The following is a 19885-nucleotide window of genomic DNA, read 5'->3' on the forward strand; positions in this document are numbered from 1 at the left end:
CCATCATGTTGTGCAGATTCTTTTCCTTCCTCGCTCCCACAAAACTCCCATTTATTTGACTATGTATAAGAGCCAGACATGAGATTTGGAGTAACTGTTCAGCTAAGCTAAGGTACTTCAGTGTAAGTCTTATTTTAATACCTTTTAGCAAATTCTGAATGCTTTCTATATGTCACATCATTTTCCATAGCAAAGTTTTGTGGTGACTCTGGAGTACCTGCTCAAGGGAAAAGAGAAGGCAAGAGCTTCATCTACCAGTCAGAAGTCTCTTTCAGCTGCAATCCTCCATTTGTTTTGGTTGGGTCCAGTACTAGGATATGCCAAGCAGATGGAACTTGGAGTGGTTCTTCTCCTCGATGTATAGGTAAGATGAAATCCATGATACTGAGATCTATTGGATTCTTCTGTTTGGTTCTCCCTCTCCTAGACCTGTCGGTTTGTGTTTGAGAACTTTGATTTATTGTGTTGTGTTGTGTTATTCTACACTATCTGTGAAACATGACCATTTTAATCATGATACTTCTACTGATCCTGTTCTCCAGATGGTTAAATTAAATATATTTGTTGACACACAGATTTTTTTCACTAAAAGATACCTTGTGTTGATTTTATTTTTATTTTTTTAGAACCCACTCGCACATCATGTGAAAACCCTGGAATCCCACGGCACGGATCACAAAACAATACATTTGGCTACCAGGTAGGGTTTGTTAAGTTGTTTTTATAGTACACAGTAGTTCAGAAGTTCTCATACTGTGATCCAGGAACCACTGATGATTAAAGGAACACTTGCATATAGTTTGCTAAGAACAAGATGCTCATATGGTTTTGGTTCTCCTTATTTCCAGCTGCTGATTTGCATTAAATATAGCAACAAGCCTTTAAATACTTTTCCAGTACTAAATTCTATGCAAACAATTGTTATAGTTGCCAAACAGATGTCATGTGATCATAAATGGGAGGGAAAGTGTTCCACATACTCTGGAACTGGAAGGCAGGTAGTCTATGGATTAAAATGTGGTCTACACGATGAAACATTTGGAAGCTCTAGTCATATACTCCATTTCACAAACTGTGATTTGGACCCTGCAGTGTACGTTGTGTGTACGTTGATTTTGCAGGAAAGGTCATTTTCTTAATTCAAAAGATAAATGTAATATCCAAGTTATTTATCTGTCCAAGGCCTTGTCTACAATGGCAAATTTCTGTGCAGTAAAGCAGCTTTCTGTGGTGTAACTCCCGAGGTGCACACACTGCCAAGCCACTTAGTGCACAGAAACTGCGCAGTTTTAACGCTGTAAAAAAACCAGCCCGACGAGAGGCGTAGAGCTTTCTGCGCTGAGGCTATAGTGTAGACACCCTGATAGATTACAGCATGGCAGTTGGTCTCCCAGAGGTATCCCACAATGTCTGTTCTTGCCTCTCTGATCATCGGTTTTAATTCTACTGCCCTGCCCTCAGGTGAACACCCCTTTAATTCCCTGGGAATTTTGAAAGTCCCCTTCCTGTTTGCTCGGTGATGTGTGCAGTGGTTTCAGTGCATCTTTCCAGATGACCATGCCTGCTGCATGCACCAGGCGATCCCCCGCTTGGAGCAATGCTGAGCTGCTGGACCTCATCAGCATTTGGGGAGAGGAGGCTGTCTAGTCCCAGCTGCACTCCAGCCATAGGAATTATGATACCTTTGGACAGATTTCAAGATGCATGAAAGAAATGGACCATGCCCAGGACACAATGCAGTGCAGAATCAAAGTGAAGGAGCTGCAGAACGCCTACCATAAGGTGTGGGAGGCAAACCACCACTCCAGTGCTGCACGATGAGCTGCTGGTTCTACAAAAAGCTGGATGCAATATTCAGTGGCGACCCCACCTCCACTGCGAAGGCCACTGCGGATATTTCAGTGGCTCATGTGCCAGTCAAAGGTGGACAGAGCAAGGAGGAGGAAATCTTGGATGAGCACGTGGAGTAGAAGGGGTACCTAGAGGCAGAGCACAACTCGGAGGTCAGAGATGCATGCAGCCAGGAGCTCTTCTCTGACCCAGAGGAGTAAACAATACTGCGTCTATAAAATGTTACATTTTGACTTCACTGATATTACCTTGGGAGCCAGGCCTCCCACTTTGTTATCACTGGCTGAACGGCTGCACTGAATTAGAAAGCGGACACGAAAAACTAAAGAGGACTTTCTGCGTGATGTCATGATGCACTCCGCGGCCAAAACACAAGAATTGAAGGAGTGGCTGGACAGTGAGAAGAGGGACCGAAAGGAGAACGCAGCATGCCAGAATGAAGCCATGGAGCGGCTTTTAAACGTTATGGAGCACCAAGCTGACACACTCCAGGCACTACTAATGCTGCAAACTGAGCAGCTCCACACCCACTCTCCCCTGCAGCTGCTGTCGCAAAACTCTTTCCCATGCACCCACCAGACTCGCCAACACATTCTTATCAACCTTCTGGCTCTAGTCTGGACCCACTGCATTCCACTCCTGCCCTGTCACAGTTCAGCCCTGCAGACTCCCAGTACCCACTGCACTCAACACCCATCCCTCTGCAAGTTAGCCCTGCTGAGGTACAGTACTCACTGCACTGTACTCCAAAGGACAAGGTTGCATATGATACCTGGACATACACAAATCTTTAACCATCCCAGGACCCCACCTCCTCCTGGGACTCTCCCTTCCCCCATCCACCACAGAACTGATGTGTTTTTTTTGTTTGTCTCTCTCCTCTCGTTGTTGTTGTTTTTTTTTTAAATTGTGTTTGAAAGCAATCTTTACTCCATTAATTGAAAGCAAACAGATCCCTTCAAAGTAACGGGCAATTTTCTTAAAACTTCACAGTGCATTGTCTGCACCATTCACAATCTCCTCCTAGTATTACTGCACTCCCGAGCATAGCAACAAATATTACTGGCTTTCAGCTTCAAATTGCTGCCTCAGGGCATTCCTAACCCTTATGGTCCCACGCTACACTCCTCTAATAGACCTGGTCTCTGGCTGTTCAAATTCAGCCTCCAGGCCCTGAGCCTCAGCTGTCCAGCCCTGAGTGAAGCTTTCACCCTTCCCTTCACAAATATTACAGAGTGTACAGCACATGGCTATAAGCATAGGAATATTGTCACCAGTGAGGTCCAGCCTCACATATAGGCAGTGCCAGTGGGCCTTTAAATGGACAAAAGTACACTCAACAGTGTCAAGGTTCCCCATGTATGGCTTCAGAAGCCATGGCATTAAGGGGTAGGCAGGGTCTCCTAGGATCACAATAGGCATTTTGACTTCCCCTACGGTGAATTTCTGATCCGGGAAGAAAGTCCCTGATTGTAGCTTCCTGAACAGGCCAGTGTTCCGCAATATGTGTGTGTCATGCACCTTTCCAGATCAGCCTCTGTTAATGTCTATGAAATTCCCACGGTGATCCACAAGCACCTAGAGAACCATAGAGAAATGCTCCTTCCAATTAAAGTACTCGGTGGCTAGGTGGTCTGGTGCCAGAATTGGAATATGCGGGCCATCTATCACCCCTCCACAGTTAGGGAAGCCCATTTGTGAAAAGCCATCTACAATATCACACACGTTGCCCAGAGTCAGTCTTTTGGAGCAGGATGTGATTAATGGCCTTGCACACGTCCGTCAACATGAGTTCAACATTCAACTTTTCCATTCCGAACTGGATAGTGACTGATTGGTAGCCATCTGTAGTAGCCAGCTTCTACAGTGCAATTGCCATGCACTTTTCCAACAGCTGGACAGCTCTCATTCTCATGTCCTTGCACCGCAGGACTGGAGTGAGCTCATCACACAGTCCCATGAATGTGGCTTTCCTCATCCGAAAGTTCTGCGGCCACTGCTCGTTATCCCAGATGTGCATGACAGTGTGATCCCACTGCTCAGTGCTTGTTTCCTGAGCCCAAAAGCAGCATTCCACTGTGGTCAGCACCTCTGTGAATGCCACAAGCAATCTCGTGTCATAGCTATTTCACTTGGTGAGATCAATGTCACACTCTTCTTGCCTTTGTAGTTTAAGGAATAACTCACTTCCACTTATGACTTGTTAGTGAGAGTGAGCAGCATATTGGTCAATAGTGCAGGATCCATTCCTGGAGACCAAAGAGGCAGAAGACGCACTACACCAACTATTGAAAGATGGTGCCAAATGTGGATGGAAGCACATGGATTGCTGGGATGCAAAGCAATGTATCACAGGGCATTGGGACAGGATCTAGGATGTCCCATGACCCTCTCCACCTTCCCACAACTTTTAGCGGCAGAAGAGGAAGAGATGCTCTGTGGGACAGTTGCCCAGAGTGCACCGTTCTGAATACCAGTGGAAGTGCCACAAGTGTGAACACACTTTTGTGCAGGCAGCTGACAGTGTAAACACACAACAGTGGTTTCCCTTCAACCTGAGCGGTGTTGTAACTGCCAGCGATGTAACTCTGCCAGTGTAGACATACCCCTAGTTTTGCTTATCTTGAGGAAATACTAATATAGCACCAAAACCTGAAATTGAAGGTCAGTTTTTAATCAGTTTTAATCAGCAAAATTATCATTGATTTCAATGGGATATTTCCTAGGTAAGGATTGAGTAAACTGAGTAAGGATGTCAGGATTTGGCCCATATTTTGCTAATAATATGATAAAACAGTTATAGTCAAGCCAATTTTCCTCTTGCTCACATCAAAATAATCAGGAGAGATGCCAGTGTAAAATAAATTTAAGCGAAAAGAGAATCAGTCTCATCATTCTTAAAAGAATACAGTACACAGACATCCGATGAAGTGACCTGTAGCTCACGAAAGCTTATGCTCAAATAAATTTGTTAGTCTCTAAGGTGCCACAAGTACACCTTTTCTTAGTACATAGATGATTCGTACTTTTGAGACAACAAAATGCTATATTAGAGCATGCTTATTATATTCATTGCATTGCCATTTTCTGTAATTTTGTTGTCAAATTCCCTAGGGTCATTTGTCTGACATGTTAAACATCTGTCTTACATTCTGACAGGCCAGTCTGATCCCTCTAGATTTTTGTTTTTCCTCTGGTGAATGGAAGCATCATTAGCATCCAGCATACAACTCCTCAAATACACAGGCAAATTGTCAACTGATACATAGTTTCTAAAACAAATGTAGCTATTGACAGGATTTACAACTTTGATCCCCGAAGTTCTAAGTGCCTTGCAGATTAATAGGGCAACACTGTAAATGCACTTCAGCAACAATTTTGTATACTCTATGGCTTTACATCCTACTTCACTTAACCAGCAGCTTATCCTCAAGCTCCCATATAAAGGAGTTGGTACTGTTTAGGAAGCAAAACTGTAAACATCAACTTTTATCACTCTAGGTGTGATTGCATAGTTAGCACAGTGCAATATACTGGTGTCACTGTCACAGCAGATCGAGGAGCAGTGTTTAGTACTCTCTTTCCCTGTAGGAATTGCAGCACTCCTTCTTCTTCTTAAGGGGAAGGGTTAGGAGGTAGCTCCTTTCTCTGATGCCTAGAGGGGAAGGAGAAACCAAGATAACACTGCCTTGGCCACTCTGGCTAGACATAGGGGAAGGATAAAGAAGAATCCAATCTAAATCCAAAACACAACAGACCAGATCTTGGCAGAAAGACAATCAACACCTAGCACCATATCTAGTAATATGCAGGAAGACTTTATGGAGAATTAGAGAGACACAGTGGGTGAAATAGTATCTTTTATTGGCCGAACTTCTGTTAGTGAGACAAGCTTTCAAGGTACACAGAGCCCTTCTTCACGTACCTTGACTCTCTAATGTCCTGGGACCAAGACACTACAACAACACTGCACACATTTATGGAGGATTAGACAGAGCACTCTGAAGTTTTAGCAAGTGAATAATGAAGAGTTTTTGTCAGATAAAGTTCTGCTTCTAAAATAGTAGATGTTCCTCACAATTTGTACATATACAGTGTCACCAGTTAACTAGTAGAATGAAATTGCATACTTCATTGTGCAGCTTCTAATTAAGATCTCACAAACACAGAGAAGTTCAGGTCTGAAGTTGACAGTAAAACCCCAAAGTAGAACACACTCCACCCTCTGGTTGTTGAGTGTCAGATTACACAGGATGAACATGGCATGGCCTCTTGGCAATACTAACCCCACGTTATGGGTTTCCACAGTGCCAATTTCTTCCTAGCTATCCACTTCCCTGCCTGGCCAGTCCTCTTCTGTCACCAGAACTCCAAGCTCAGGCTCTTTTAAGCTGGCTACACAGAGAATTATCCAGCGCTGACCTCCCCACTTTGCTATTTTGAAGTGATCTCCAAACTTTACATTTTATAATCTGTACCTACAAAAAAGCCACTACCTGCCTGCTTTCCCAGGTCCCAAAGACAGGGTCTATGCACAGTGTGGGTCTCTTCTAGATCACAGCATACATGCTATCACCACATCACAATGTAATGATGCTTGTTGGAGTTTTCCAGAGGAAAGATTAGACAGAAATTGAATAAGGGTATCAGTATTTGGCCCTTGCATATTAAGTTAAGCAGATGTGCATCAAAAAAGCTAGCTCAGCCCTACTTCAGATACCAGCCACAGAATGTAAATAAATGGTATCATATGGTATAATTGGGATGTGTACCTGCTTTTAGGATATTATCATTCATTCCAATATTTTGCTATGTAGCAAATCTATCCTGAACACAGTATATTATATCAAGCAGATTTTACAAAGACAAAATACCTTTGTCTCAGTATATAGCAACTTCATCTATAAGCTTGAAAAATAAATTGCTTCTTTGAAATGAACTGTGGGTTTGAAATATTTGTTCAGAGATATTGCTAGTAACATAGGAAATTGTTTATAGCACATTGACCATAAGCCATTACAGCACACCATACTGCTGAAATGAAACAAGGATTTATTTAGAACAATCTGTCTTGCATGCGAGGCTCTGTAGTTCTATTTTTTTTCCAATTTAGGTTTTTGTGGAAATTCAGCAAGTTTCCTGCATGTTAAAGCTTGAAGGGAGCCAAAGTGCAAACTGTATTTAGAAAGAAAAATAGCCACATTACACCCCTAGTATCCTTGTATTAGCTCTTGGGTCTGTTTTATGATGCTCCGTATGATATTCAATATGAAGATAAGGGAAAACCTTGTAAACTTTCTTCTTCTGTGAATTTAGTGCTTATAAAGCTATAATTTGATAGCACTGTAGAATGAATACCTGTTTATTTCAAGATAAGTGCTGTATAGTATGGACAGCCATGTGTACACCCCCTAAGTCTTCCCCCACCACTATGCCCCAATCTTGGTCTGGAGCAGTGAAAGAATAATTCATTCTTAATCTAATCAGCCTTTAATTTCCAACAAGGATGCAAATTGTGTGAGATTGTGATGTGCACACACATTCACAGGGAACTAAGACTACAAACTTATTTCACAGAGACCAATAATTTTGTTTATTTAGTAGCAAAGACTTTTATGCCTATGGCACTGGACTGGATTAATAGCAGTGAGGTAGTGGTGAAAGTCCCATTACCAATAACCTGACCCACCCAGTTTTTCTGAAACAGCCTTTATGACCATGTAGGTTTTCAGCTAGGATTCAGCTAGGGTGTCAAGAGGAGCATTTTATTTCACTTCCAAAAGAAAGGTGAAATGTTAGTTGAGCAAAAGAATTCATACAGCAGAGACACTGGGGAATGCAAACCAGGCATCCCTTATATCCAGGCATACTTGCCTTCCAAAAATATAACCTTTTATTGCTTTTGTTTGTTAAAAAAAATTCAGAGCTCTACAATAAATAATAGATGCTTAGTATGAAAAGACTGCTTTAAGTCCCTTTATGGTCAGAATAATGACTTTAAAGATGCACCTTCTTACTCAATAGATCAGCTTCCTGAAAGTCATATCTACCAGTTAGTGATGAAAATAAGATTTTCCCACATTTTACTTCCATTCAACTAAGAGAGGATAGAGTGAGATGGCTTCTGCTCTAGTTTACACATGATTGTGAAGAATAGTTAAGGTGCCACAAGTACTCCTGATCTGTTCTAAGTGGCGAATCTTTATTTCTGGTGCAGACAAGCAAGAAAGAAAGAACAGAGCTTCACTCTAGTTTGCAGGGGTGGCTGGTAGAGAAAACATTTTAACTTGTAAAGTGAGGAACCATGAGTTTTACACAGGTAGTTATTAGATCCCATTGCCTGCCAGTGAATGGATACTGAACATCTCATTAAAGTCCCATTCACCTGGTCTGACCACCACCAACTGCAAGCAAAACTTGTAGTGTGAGTTGAGACTGTGGTATGAGCAAGACACACACTAGACTCTATGTCAGTGGTGGGCAACTTGCGGCCTGCGGCCCATCAGGGTAATCTGATTGTGGGCCACAAGACATTTTGCTGACATTGACCATCCACAGGCACAGCCCCCGCACTTTTGCTGAGGTTCCCTGTTCCCAGCCAGCATGTCCCTGTGGCCCACCACTTCCCGCAGCTCCCATTGGCCAGGAACGGCAAACCGTGGCCGCTGGAACAACAGGGGGCCATGCCTGTGGATGGTCAAAGTCAGCAAAATGTCTCGTAGTTCACAATCAGATTTCCCTGATGAGCCACATGCGGCCCTTAGGTAGCAGGTTGCCCACCACTGCTCTATGTCCATTTAGTCAGTTTAGAGTGAATGACCTCTCACTGGAAGTTCCTTACATTAATAAGTCCTCTTTACAGCATATTGTAATATAAGGATCATTAGAAGGAATGATGTGACACCAGATTGTCCAAAAAAACAACAAACTTTAATGCAGCCGTCGCCCATATACAGCAGTACCTGCTTTATCTGCCTCCCCTATAGCTGGAAACCCACCACCCCACTCACCAAAAGAACACTTTGTTTCAGTTCCTATTCCCTTGCATCTGACTCTAGCCACATCCACTTACAACCCAGATTTTTTGGTAAGGGAAAACCCATTCAATATCCTGGTGTAATCTGGCAGCTGGAGGACCAAGAATAAAGATGAGTAGAATCACACTTAAAAAAAATAGTTCTCCTTTCCTTTCCAGCACTCATAAAAATTCAGATAGAACGTTAAGTAAATGCTTTGGTCAGTTTTTACGTTATCTGAACTGGTTTTACCATGACTAACCAAAACTTCTGCTACTCTTAGTGAAGTGAATTTACTGCAATCTCAGATAGAAGTGTGTGTGTTTTTCAGTAACAATTGTGCACATAGCTCATGCCTACCATTTTGAAAATGTATTTTAGTAAACTTGGTTATGGATGGGAATGGTTAATATTTATACACCTTCTTCTGAGATGAGCGTCACCCCTCTGCTGAGTGGTAGCAGATATCCAATGCTTTGCAGCTTGATTTCCCAGTGGAGAAGAAATCAGTTATGCAGAGTCTCGGTATAAAATTATCCCAATAGTGCAGTTTAAAATAAAAAAGGAGAACAATGCAGAAATATTTTCATGTGCTGCTACTGTATGCAAAAACATGAGGGTTTTTTAGCATTTTTAGTAGAAAAAATGTTTAGTGGAAAAATTTTGTGAATGTTATAAACAGGAATTTTCACAATATTTATGTTAGCAGTTTAAGCATTTCAATTTCATACTCTTGGATCAGGGATTTGTGGCATAGGAAGACTGATGTTCCTAGATGGTGGGCAAGGTGCTGCTGCAGGATGGGGGCTTGTACTTTTGAATGGGGGGCAGTTCTGTGGTGCACTGCCAGCTTCAAAGGAGAGGAATTTCCACAGTCCCACACAATCTCCAGTTCCTTTGCCTTTGAGCCAATCACTGCTCGGGGGAGCTGATGCCTGAGGAACTGATCTGGAACTGGGTATAGGCAGGAGATGCAGCCTTGGGATAAAGGCAGCAACCACAGTATGAGTGAGTTTCCTTTGCCAGTGTTCCTCTAGATCTTGGAGACTCAGGATTTTTGCTTCATTCAAACCCAATGGGTATGACTCTTCAGACACTCCTTAATGACCAACTTTCTGTTTGCACATCTCTGATTTGAGCAGGACTACATTGTACAGAACTTGAAATAATAGAATCATACAAATCTAGGACTGAAAGGGACCTCGATAGTTCAGCTATCCCAGCCCCCTGGCACTGAGGCTGGGCTAAGGATCACCATCCCTGACAGGTCATTGTCTAACCTGTTCTTAAAACTCCAATGACAGATGCTCCACAACTTCCCTAGGTAATTTGTTCCAGTGTAACTACCTTTACAGCTAAGACATTTTCCCTAATGTCTATCCATATCTCCCTTGCCACAATTTGTACCCATTATTTCTTGTCCAGTCCTTCATAGATAAGGAAAACAATTTATCACCCTCCTCTTTTATGTTGAAGACTCCTCCTCTTGAAGACTCTTATTGTGTTCCCCCCTCAGTCTTCTTTTCTGAAGACTACACAAATCCATTTTTTTTCAGTTTTTCCTCACAGGTCATGTTTTCTAGACCTTTAATCCTTTTTGTGGCTCTCCTCTGGGTTTTCTCCAGATTGTCTACATCTTTTCTGAAGTATGGGTGCTGGCACTGGACACAGTACTCCAGCTGAGGCATTATCAGTGCTGAGTAGAGCGGAAGGATTACGTCTCATGACTTGCTTACAACACTCCTACTAACATGTCCAAGCATGATGTTCACTTTTATTTTTTCAATGGTATTACATTATTGACTCATATTTAGTGTCTAATCCATTGTAACCTCAGATCATTTTTTGCAGGACTTCTTCCTATTAATCATTTCCCATTTTGAATTTGTGCAGTTGATTGTTCCTTCCTAAGTGGAGTACTTTGCATTTGTCCTTATTGAATTTCATCCTGTGTACTTCAGACCTTTTCTCCAGTTCATCAAGATCATTTTGTATTCAACTCATATCCTTCAAAGCACTTGCAACCCCTCCCAGCTTGGTTTTGACCACAAACATTATAAGTGTACTCTCTATGCCATTATCCAAATCATTGATGAAGATATTGAACAGAACTGGACAAGGACAGATCCCTGCAGGACCCCAATTGATACGCCCTTCCAGTTTGACTGTGAACCATTGATAACTACACTCTGAATATGATTTTCCAATCAGTTGTGTACCCACCTAATATAGGTTCATCTAGACTGTATTTCCCTAGTTTATTTTTGAAAATGTCATGTGAGATAGTATCAAAAGCCTTACTAAAATCAAAATAGATCTACCGCTTATCCCCATCCACAAGACTTGTTACCCTGTCTTAGGGTATTAGGTATTAGGAGGATATTAAGTTGGTTTGACATGATTTGTTCTTGACAAATCCATACTGACTGTTACTTTTCTCCTTATTATCTTCCAGGTGCTTACAAATTGATTGTTTAATTATTTGCTCTGTTATCTCTCCTGGAAGTGAATTTAAGATGACTAGTTTATAATTCCATGGGTTGTCCTTATTCCTCTTCTTTATAGATAGGTACTATATTTGCCTTTTTCTAGTCCTCTGAGATCTCTCCTGTCTTCCACAAGTTCTCAACAATAATTGCTAATGGCACAGAGATCTCTTCAGCTAGTTTCTTAAGTGTTCTAGGATGTATTTCACCAGGCCCTGGTGAAGACATCTAACTTGCCTAAGTAATTTTTAACTTGTTCTTGCCCTATTTTAGCCTAAGATCATACCCCATTTACACTAATGTTTATTGTATTAGTCATCTGATCAGTTTTTGGTGAAAACTAAAACAAAAATGGAATTTAACACTTTGGTCAGTGCTGTATTTTCAGTTATTGTCTTTCCCTCCTCATTGAGTAATGAACTTACCCTGTTCTTGGTCTTCCTCTTGCTTCTAATGTATTTGCAAAATGTTTTATTGTTACCCTTTAATCATATTTTGTCGCTAGGCTTTTCAAATTTTGTCCCTACATGCTTGTGCTGATTTTTTAATATTTATCTTTTGTCATTTGACCATTTTTGTATGACTCTTTTTGATTTTCTATATTAGAATGTTGATTGAAGATTACTATGGAGCCTAAAGTGAATAGAATTCCTGATAGGTTTCAGAGTAGCAGCCGTGTTAGTCTGTATCCGCAAAAAGAAAAGGAGTACTTGTGACACCTTAGAGACTAACAAATTAATTTGAGTATAAGCTTTCGTGAGCTACAGCTCACTTCATCGGATGCAAGCAGTGGAAAATACAGTGGGGAGATTTATATACACAGAGAACATGAAACAATGGGTGTTACCATACACACTGTAACAAGAGTGATCAGGTAAGGTAAGCTATTACCAGCAGGAGAGCGGGGAGGTGGAGAGGGGAGGACAAACCTTTTGTAGTGATGATCAAGGTGGGCCATTTCCAGCAGTAGACAAGAATGTCTGAGGAATAGTGGGGGGAAATAAACATAGGGAAATAGTTTTACTTTGTGTAATGACACATCCACTGCCAGTCTTTATTCAAGCCTAATTTAATTGTATCCAGTTTGCAAATTAATTCCAATTCAGCAGTCTCTCGTTGGAGTCTGTTTTTGAAGTTTTTTCTTTGAAGAATTGCCACTTTTAGGTCTGTAATCGAGTGACCAAAGAGATTGAAGTGTTCTCCGACTGGTTTTTGAATGTGATAATTCTTGACATCTGATTTATGTCCATTTATTCTTTTGCATAGAGACTGTCCAGTTTGGCCAATGTACATGGCAGAGGGGCATTGCTGGCACATGATGGCATATATCACATTGGTAGATGTGCAGGTGAACAAGCCTCTGATAGTGTGGCTGATGTGATTAGGCCCTATGATGGTATCCCCTGAATAGATATGTTGACAGAGTTGGCAACAGGCTTTGTTGCAAGGATAGGTTCCTGGGTTAGTGTTTTTGTTGTGTGGTTTGTGGTTGCTGGTGAGTATTTGCTTCAGGTTGTGGGGCTGTCTGTAAGCAAGGACTGGCGTGTCTCCCAAGATCTGTGAGGATAATGGATCATCCTTCAGGATAGATTGTAGATCCTTGATGATGCATTGGAGAGGTTTTAGTTGGGGGCTGAAGGTGATGGCTAGTGGTGTTCTGTTATTTTTTTTGTTGGGCATATCCTGTAGTAGGTAACTTCTGGTTACTCTTCTGACTCTGTCGATCTGTTTCTTCAGCAGGTGGGTATTGTATTTGTAAAAATGTTTGCTAGAGATCTTGTAGGTGTTTGTCTCTGTCTGAGGGGTTGGAGCAAATGCGGTTGTATCGTACAGCTTGGCTGTAGACAATGGATCATGTGGTGTGGTCTGGATGAAAGCTGGAGCCATGCAAGTAAGCATTGCAATCAGTAGGTTTCCAGTTTAGGGTGGTGTTTATGTGACCATCGCTTATTAGCATCGTAGTGTCCAGGAAGTGGATCTCTTGTGTGGACTGGTCCAGGCTGAGGTTGATGGTGGGATGGAAATTGTTGAAATCATGGTGGAATTCCTCAAGGGCTTCTTTTCCATGATGATGAAGATGTCATCAATGTAGCGCAAGTAGAGTAGGGGCATTAGGGGACGAGAGCTGAGGAAGCATTGTTTTAAGTCAGCCATAAAAACGTTAGCATACTGTGGGGCCATGCGGGTACACGTAGTGGTGCCGCTGATTTGAAGGTATACATTGTCCCCAAATGTGAAATAGTTATAGGTGAGGACAAAGTCACAAAGTTCAGCCACCAGGTTTTCCGTGACATTATTGGGGATACTGTTCCTGATGGCCTGTAGTCCATCTTTGTGTGGAATGTTGGTGTAGAGGGCTTCTACATCCATCATGGCTAGGATGCTGTTTTCAGGAAGATCACTGATGGACTGTAGTTTCCTCAGAAAGTCAGTCGTGTCTCAAAGATAGCTGGGAATGCTGGTAGCGTAGGACCTGAGAAGGGAGTCTACATAGCCAGACAATCCTGTTCTCAGGATGCCAATGCCTGAGATGATGGGGCGTCCAGGATTTCCAGGTTTATGGATCTTGAGTAGCAGATAGAATACCCTGGTCGGTGTTCTAGGGGTGTGTCTTTGTGGATTTGTTCTTGTGCTTTTTCAGGGAGTTTCTTGAGCAGATGGTGTAGTTTCTTTTGGGTAACCCTCAGTGGGATCAGAGAGTAATGGCTTCTAGAAAGTGGTGTTGGAGAGCTGCCTAATAGCCTCTTGTTTATATTCCGACCTATTCACGATGACGACAGCACGTCCTTTTTCAGCCTGAGTGTTTACATGATGTGTCATTGATTCTTGATCTTGAACAAGTTACTTAGTACAATATTTTCATATTAGATCCCTAAGCAGCCTGATATGCAACTCTCATTGCTTTCTGTGGGAGCCACTGGAATTTCCTCTACTCAGCATCTCAAAAATTATGCCACAGTGTTTAGGTGCAAAATATGGGTGGAAGTAAAGGGAGAAAGGTATGTATCCAGCTCTTTCCTTCATTCAGAGAAAATTGTTGATTCCTCTTCAAAAGACTATTTCTGAAACGAGGAGGAGAGTAAGTAGATTCATATGTCATTTGCACTGAAATGTTGCAAATGTGTTTAACACAGTAGTATTGATTTGGTGGTTGGAGCAGGAGCAAAAGGATGTTTGCTTCATAACCAGAATGCCAAAATATTGTTTGCTTGACAAATACCAAATAAATAGAACAGGTATAGAAGAAACCTTGGTCCAAAACTGTTCGTTTGGAGAAATGGAGGGCTGATGTCCACTAATCTTTTATAAGAGTAACATGTATTGCCAGTCAATCTAATATAGTTGATTGAATTCAATGCTACTTTGTCAGATAAAAGAGCACTAATATTGCAATTCAATGTAATTTCAATAACTGTCAATAGTGTTTTCCTAGTATGTATTTAATTATGAAAACCTGATTTGCTGCATCTCTTTAAAGTAATTATATAGTCCAGTGGATGTTGTAAAGGAAAAAAAGTTTCAATATTAATTCACATACAAGTACTATGCATAGCTCATGAGTTATTACATTTCACCATGATGAGAATTCTGAGCTGAAATGGAATTGTACTATAAGGTTTCGAATAATTGTTTATAGTAGTGAAGCACTATGTTTAATTCAGTTGTTACGAAAGATGTGCATATTTTACCTTTTGGGAATCAAGAACTTTTATCAAGCCTTTTAAACTTAATCAAAATTTAAAAAAAAGGTAAATGCATTGTGCTATGGAAAGTTAGTACAAATTCAACAACCTCCCCTTCAAACATGCATAAAAAGATAGACAGCTCACTAGATGGCACATTTGACCTGTGACTTCTATATCTAAAGATGTTTAAGCACAAGTGTGTATAAGTTAACAATTCTCAGTGTATAATAAATGGCCCTGTACTTAGTGTATTCAAAACAAATGATACTGCGAGCATTCAGACACTATTTTTGCTTCACTTACAAAGAATTCTTTCCTTTCTTTTTTTTTCAAATTATCCATTCCAAGCATAAAAAAAATGATGAGCTCAGAGGAGTTGAGTGTAGATTTTCATGTACTCACATTGTTATCTATTAAACATATTGATTTTTGTTCTCTTCTTGTAGTGAGAGAGTAAAGTTAAACATCACAGGGCTCAAAGCTAAAAGGAAATGCTAGAACCATAGAGGCTTGAGTCGGAAGGAGCTAGAGCTGGTCAGAGAAATTCCAGTGAAACATTTTTCGTCAGAATTTGCTGATTCCTTACAATGGAAACACAAGATGGTTCAATTTCAAAGAAGTTTCAATGAAACCTACTGCCACAAAGGTTTCAAAACCTGCCTGATTTCCTGCCAGCATACTGATCCAAGTCCGTGGCAGCCCCTGACAATGTGACAAGGAGATGAAGGCCTGGCTCCCAATTTGTGACTCCTTGGCAGTCTGGGCTCCCAGGCTCACAGCACTTTGGCAGCCAGAGCTTCCAGGGCTTCCAAGATCCCACTACATAGACTGTCCAAGAGTTAGGGCTCCATTCCCTTTCACTGAGATTTCTGAAATTTGAGGGTTTTGTTCCAAAGTACCAAATCCTCCACAGAATGGAATTCCCTTTTTCTGCCCAGCTCTTGAAAGGACTTCACAGCTCATCTTATCCATCCTGCATTCTATGTAGGAGTTTTCCCTATTGATTGTGGAACAATTTATATTTCCTTGTGATAATATCATTGTACTTTCACTGTTTCAATAGGTGGGAAATGTTGTTCAATTTCAATGTAAAAAAGGACACCTTCTCCAAGGATCTACAACCCGAACTTGCCTCCCTGATCTTACATGGAGTGGGATTCAGCCGGAATGTATACGTAAGTAATGGGGATAAATATTTTTCTGTGTAGCAGCCGTGTTAGTCTGTATTTGCAAAAAGAAAAGGAGTACTTGTGGCACCTTAGAGACTAACAAATTTATTTGAGCATAAGCTTTCGTGAGCTACAGCTCACTTCAGCAGATGCATTCAGTGGAAAATACAGTGGGGAGATTTATATACACAGAGAACATGAAACAATGGGTGTTATCATACACACTGTAAGGAGAGTGATCACCTAAGATGAACTATTACCAGCGGCGGGAGGGGGGACGAGGAAGAAAACCTTTTGTAGTGATAATCAAGGTGGGCCATTTCCAGCAGTTGACTAGAATGTCTGAGGAACAGTGGGGGGTGGGAGGAGAGGGAAATATCATAGATATGTGGACACAGTTGGCAACGGTCTTTGTTGCACGTAGCCAGAAAGACAGAGCCAAAAGAGTACCCAGAAGTCACCTACTACAGGACAGGCCCAACAAAGAAAACAACAGAACGTCACTAGCCATCACCTTCAGCCCCCAACTAAAACCTCTCCAACGCATCATCAAGGATCTACACCTATCCTGAAGGACGACCCATCACTCTCACAGATCTTGGGAGACAGGCCAGTCCTTGCTTACAGACAGCCCCGCAACCTGAAGCAAATACTCACCAGCAACCACACACCACACAGCAGAGCCACTAACCCAAGGACCTATCCTTGCAACAAAGCCCGTTGTCAACTGTCTCCACATATCAATTCAGGGGACACCATCATAGGGCCTAATCACATCAGCCACACTATCAGAGGCTTGTTCATCTGCGCATCTACCAATGTGATATATGCCATCATGTGCCAGCAATGCCCCACTGCCATATACATTGGCCAAACTGGACAGTCTCTGCATAAAAGAATAAATGGACACAAATCAGACGTCAAGAATTATCACATTCAAAAACCAGTCGGAGAACACTTCAATCTCTCTGGTTACTCGGTTACAGACCTAAGTGTGGCTATTCTTCAACAAAAAAACTTCAAAAACAGACTCCAACGAGAGACTGCTGAATCGGAATTAATTTGCAAACTGGATACAAGTAACTTAGGCTTGAATAGAGACTGGGAGTGAATAGGTCATTACACAAAGTAAAACTATTTCCCCATGTTATTTCCCCCTCCTCCCACTCCCCACTGTTCCTCAGACATTCTTGTCAACTGCTGGAAATGGCCCACCTTGATTATCACTACAAAAGGTTTTCTTCCTCGTCCCCCCTCCCCCCGCTGGTAATAGCTCATCTTAGGTGATCACTCTCCTTACAGTGTGTATGATAACACCCATTGTTTCATGTTCTCTGTGTATATAAATCTCCCCACTGTATTTTCCACTGAATGCATCTGCTGAAGTGAGCTGTAGCTCACGAAAGCTTATGCTCAAATAAATTTGTTAGTCTCTAAGGTTCCACAAGTACTCCTTTACTTTTTGCAAATATTTTTCTGTTAGTCTTGGATGGAAATAGTTTCCCATGATAGGTTTCTTAAATTAACTTAAATGTACTATGTTGTTGAAAAGTAGTGAACAATAATAAACTAAGTTTCGGTTTTCCTATGTCTATAATGCCTTGTAGAACTGTGAAACATTAAAATCACATGAATATGGATAAATTGAGTAAAATATGATTTTAATCTTTCACAGTTCTACAAACTGTTATAGAAATAGAAAAACCAAAGCTTCCTTTATTATTGTTTATAGTTGATTGGATTCAACGGTACTTTATCCGATAAATGAGTGAGGGTGAGAGTGTGGCTGCAGGACGTGTTGGGGGAAGGAAAAGGGGTCGTGGTAAAACTCTGTGCAGCCCTAAATTGCACTGCGGATGGGCAGTCCTGAATCAGGGAGTAACCTCCTTTGCACTCCATCCAAGTGGAACATCAAGGCTACTAAGTTTCGTCTGAGGTTTCAAAGCATATGCTCCAGTATTAATAATAAAAATTGTTTGCACTGCTTTCCTAGTACCCAGGGCTGATACTTTGAAAAAGGGCAGTGTTGTAATTTGTTAAGGTAACAATAATTAGTCATATCTGAAAGAGAGAGGAAGTTCTTTCTAAGTCAGGGAAGCTGTTTCTCTCCTAGGTGACTATGCATTTTAAGAGACTTATGCAAACTACTGTCTTGTAGTGCTGATTCATTTATACTGTAATGTCACAAGTAATGCCTTCCAGTTCTACAAACAGCTTGAAGACATGCCATCTGCGATGGTCATAAGATATGTCATAAGTCATAACATAAGATGAGCAGGATGAGAACCACTCATTACATGGATGGGAGCATGCAAGGTTGCTGTGACATTGTGTTAGTGATTCAGTAGGTGACACTCTTCCCTCTGGGTGCTGAATCAGTGCTCAACTGCAATGAAAGGGGGCACTCTTCTGTTGAAGGTACCATGTTTTGGATGTAATGTAAAACTAATGTTTCAGACACCTGTACCAAGATGTTTTTCTCAAAAGTAGGTTCATTAAGAGTCATTCTGGGTAATTTCTACCCATGATAATTACAGTCTGTTTTACCTAAAATTACTCCTTGTAACTTCAGGGTGACACATTATTTTTCTTTGAGTGATTGCACATGTCCATTCTACTTCGGGTGTTTGTGCACACTATGTACTAGCAACAAGGATTTACCCCTTAGTGTGCTCCCTGTGCTGTCTCATGCTACTGCATGATGGTATAAAGGACAGAGCCACCTCCAACTTTTTTCAATTACTTCTTACTGCTTGTGATGGTTATCACTGTGTTCTACCTACCTATTGCAAGTGTTTCCCTAAGAAAGAGGGAAGCACTTGTCTTCACTAGCAACATTAAAGCACTGCCACAGCAGTGCTGCCGCGGCAGCTCTTTAGCGTGGTGGTGTAGTTGTGGCACCAGACAGAGAGCTCTCCCTGCGCTATGAAACCCCCCCCCCCCACACAAGGGGAATAGCTCCCAGCGATGGTGCACTGTCTACACTGCCACTTTACAGCGCTGAAATTTGCCACGCTCAGGAGGGTGTTTCTTCACACCCTTGAGCAAGAAAGTTTCAGGGCTGTAACGTTACAATGTAGTCAAGATTTTAGTATTTCTATTGAATATAGCTGGTATTTGTTAATAGTTGATAGTTTTCTACTTGTAGGTTTCCTTTTTTTTAAAAAAAATAGTGTACTCAGTATACACTTCAGTTCGTGCCTGTTCTGGATACCAATGCCTGGTGCGCATGCTCTGGTTTCTGGACTTCAAACCTTGTGATGGCTGCAAGAAGCTGATGCCAGTCAGTGACTTGCACTCCAGGTGCCTGCAGTGCTTAAGAGAAGCCCACATCAGGGACATGTGCCAAATATGAAGGAACTTTAAGCCCAGAATTAAAAGAGATAGGGAGGTCAGACTAAAGCACTTTCTTACAGAGGCAACCACCTGCAGCCACCCTTGGTGCCTTCCCATTCAGGACAAGTACTGTGCGCCTCTCCTTCAGTTAACAGCAGTACTTCTGTCATGGCAGAGTCTTTGAACAAATCTCCTTATCTAGTACCAAAGAAGAAGCAGTGGGAGACTACATCAAGGGATCCATCGTCAAGCAGATCAAGGTCCCCAGCACCAGAGACCAGCAAATAAGCTGGGAAGGAGGGTAGAGTGCACTCGGTGTCAAGGCATTCCCCTGTGCAGAC

At 41.7% G+C, this 19885-nt stretch overlaps 1 protein-coding gene across 3 annotated transcripts in view; it reads left to right on the forward strand.

Moving 5' to 3' along the window:
• Window positions 1–19885, forward strand: part of CSMD3 (CUB and Sushi multiple domains 3) — a 1226382-nt gene that overhangs the window by 1177213 nt on the left and 29284 nt on the right. For all 3 annotated transcript variants that reach the window (XM_038390468.2, XM_038390469.2, XM_038390471.2), the window contains 3 exons: window positions 191–364; window positions 627–700; window positions 16103–16214. In XM_038390468.2, coding sequence (XP_038246396.1) covers window positions 191–364; window positions 627–700; window positions 16103–16214 — 360 coding nt within the window. The remainder of the gene's footprint in view (window positions 1–190; window positions 365–626; window positions 701–16102; window positions 16215–19885) is intronic.

The sequence above is a fragment of the Dermochelys coriacea genome, chromosome 2 (assembly GCF_009764565.3).
Source record: "Dermochelys coriacea isolate rDerCor1 chromosome 2, rDerCor1.pri.v4, whole genome shotgun sequence".
Taxonomy (NCBI): domain Eukaryota; kingdom Metazoa; phylum Chordata; order Testudines; family Dermochelyidae; genus Dermochelys; species Dermochelys coriacea.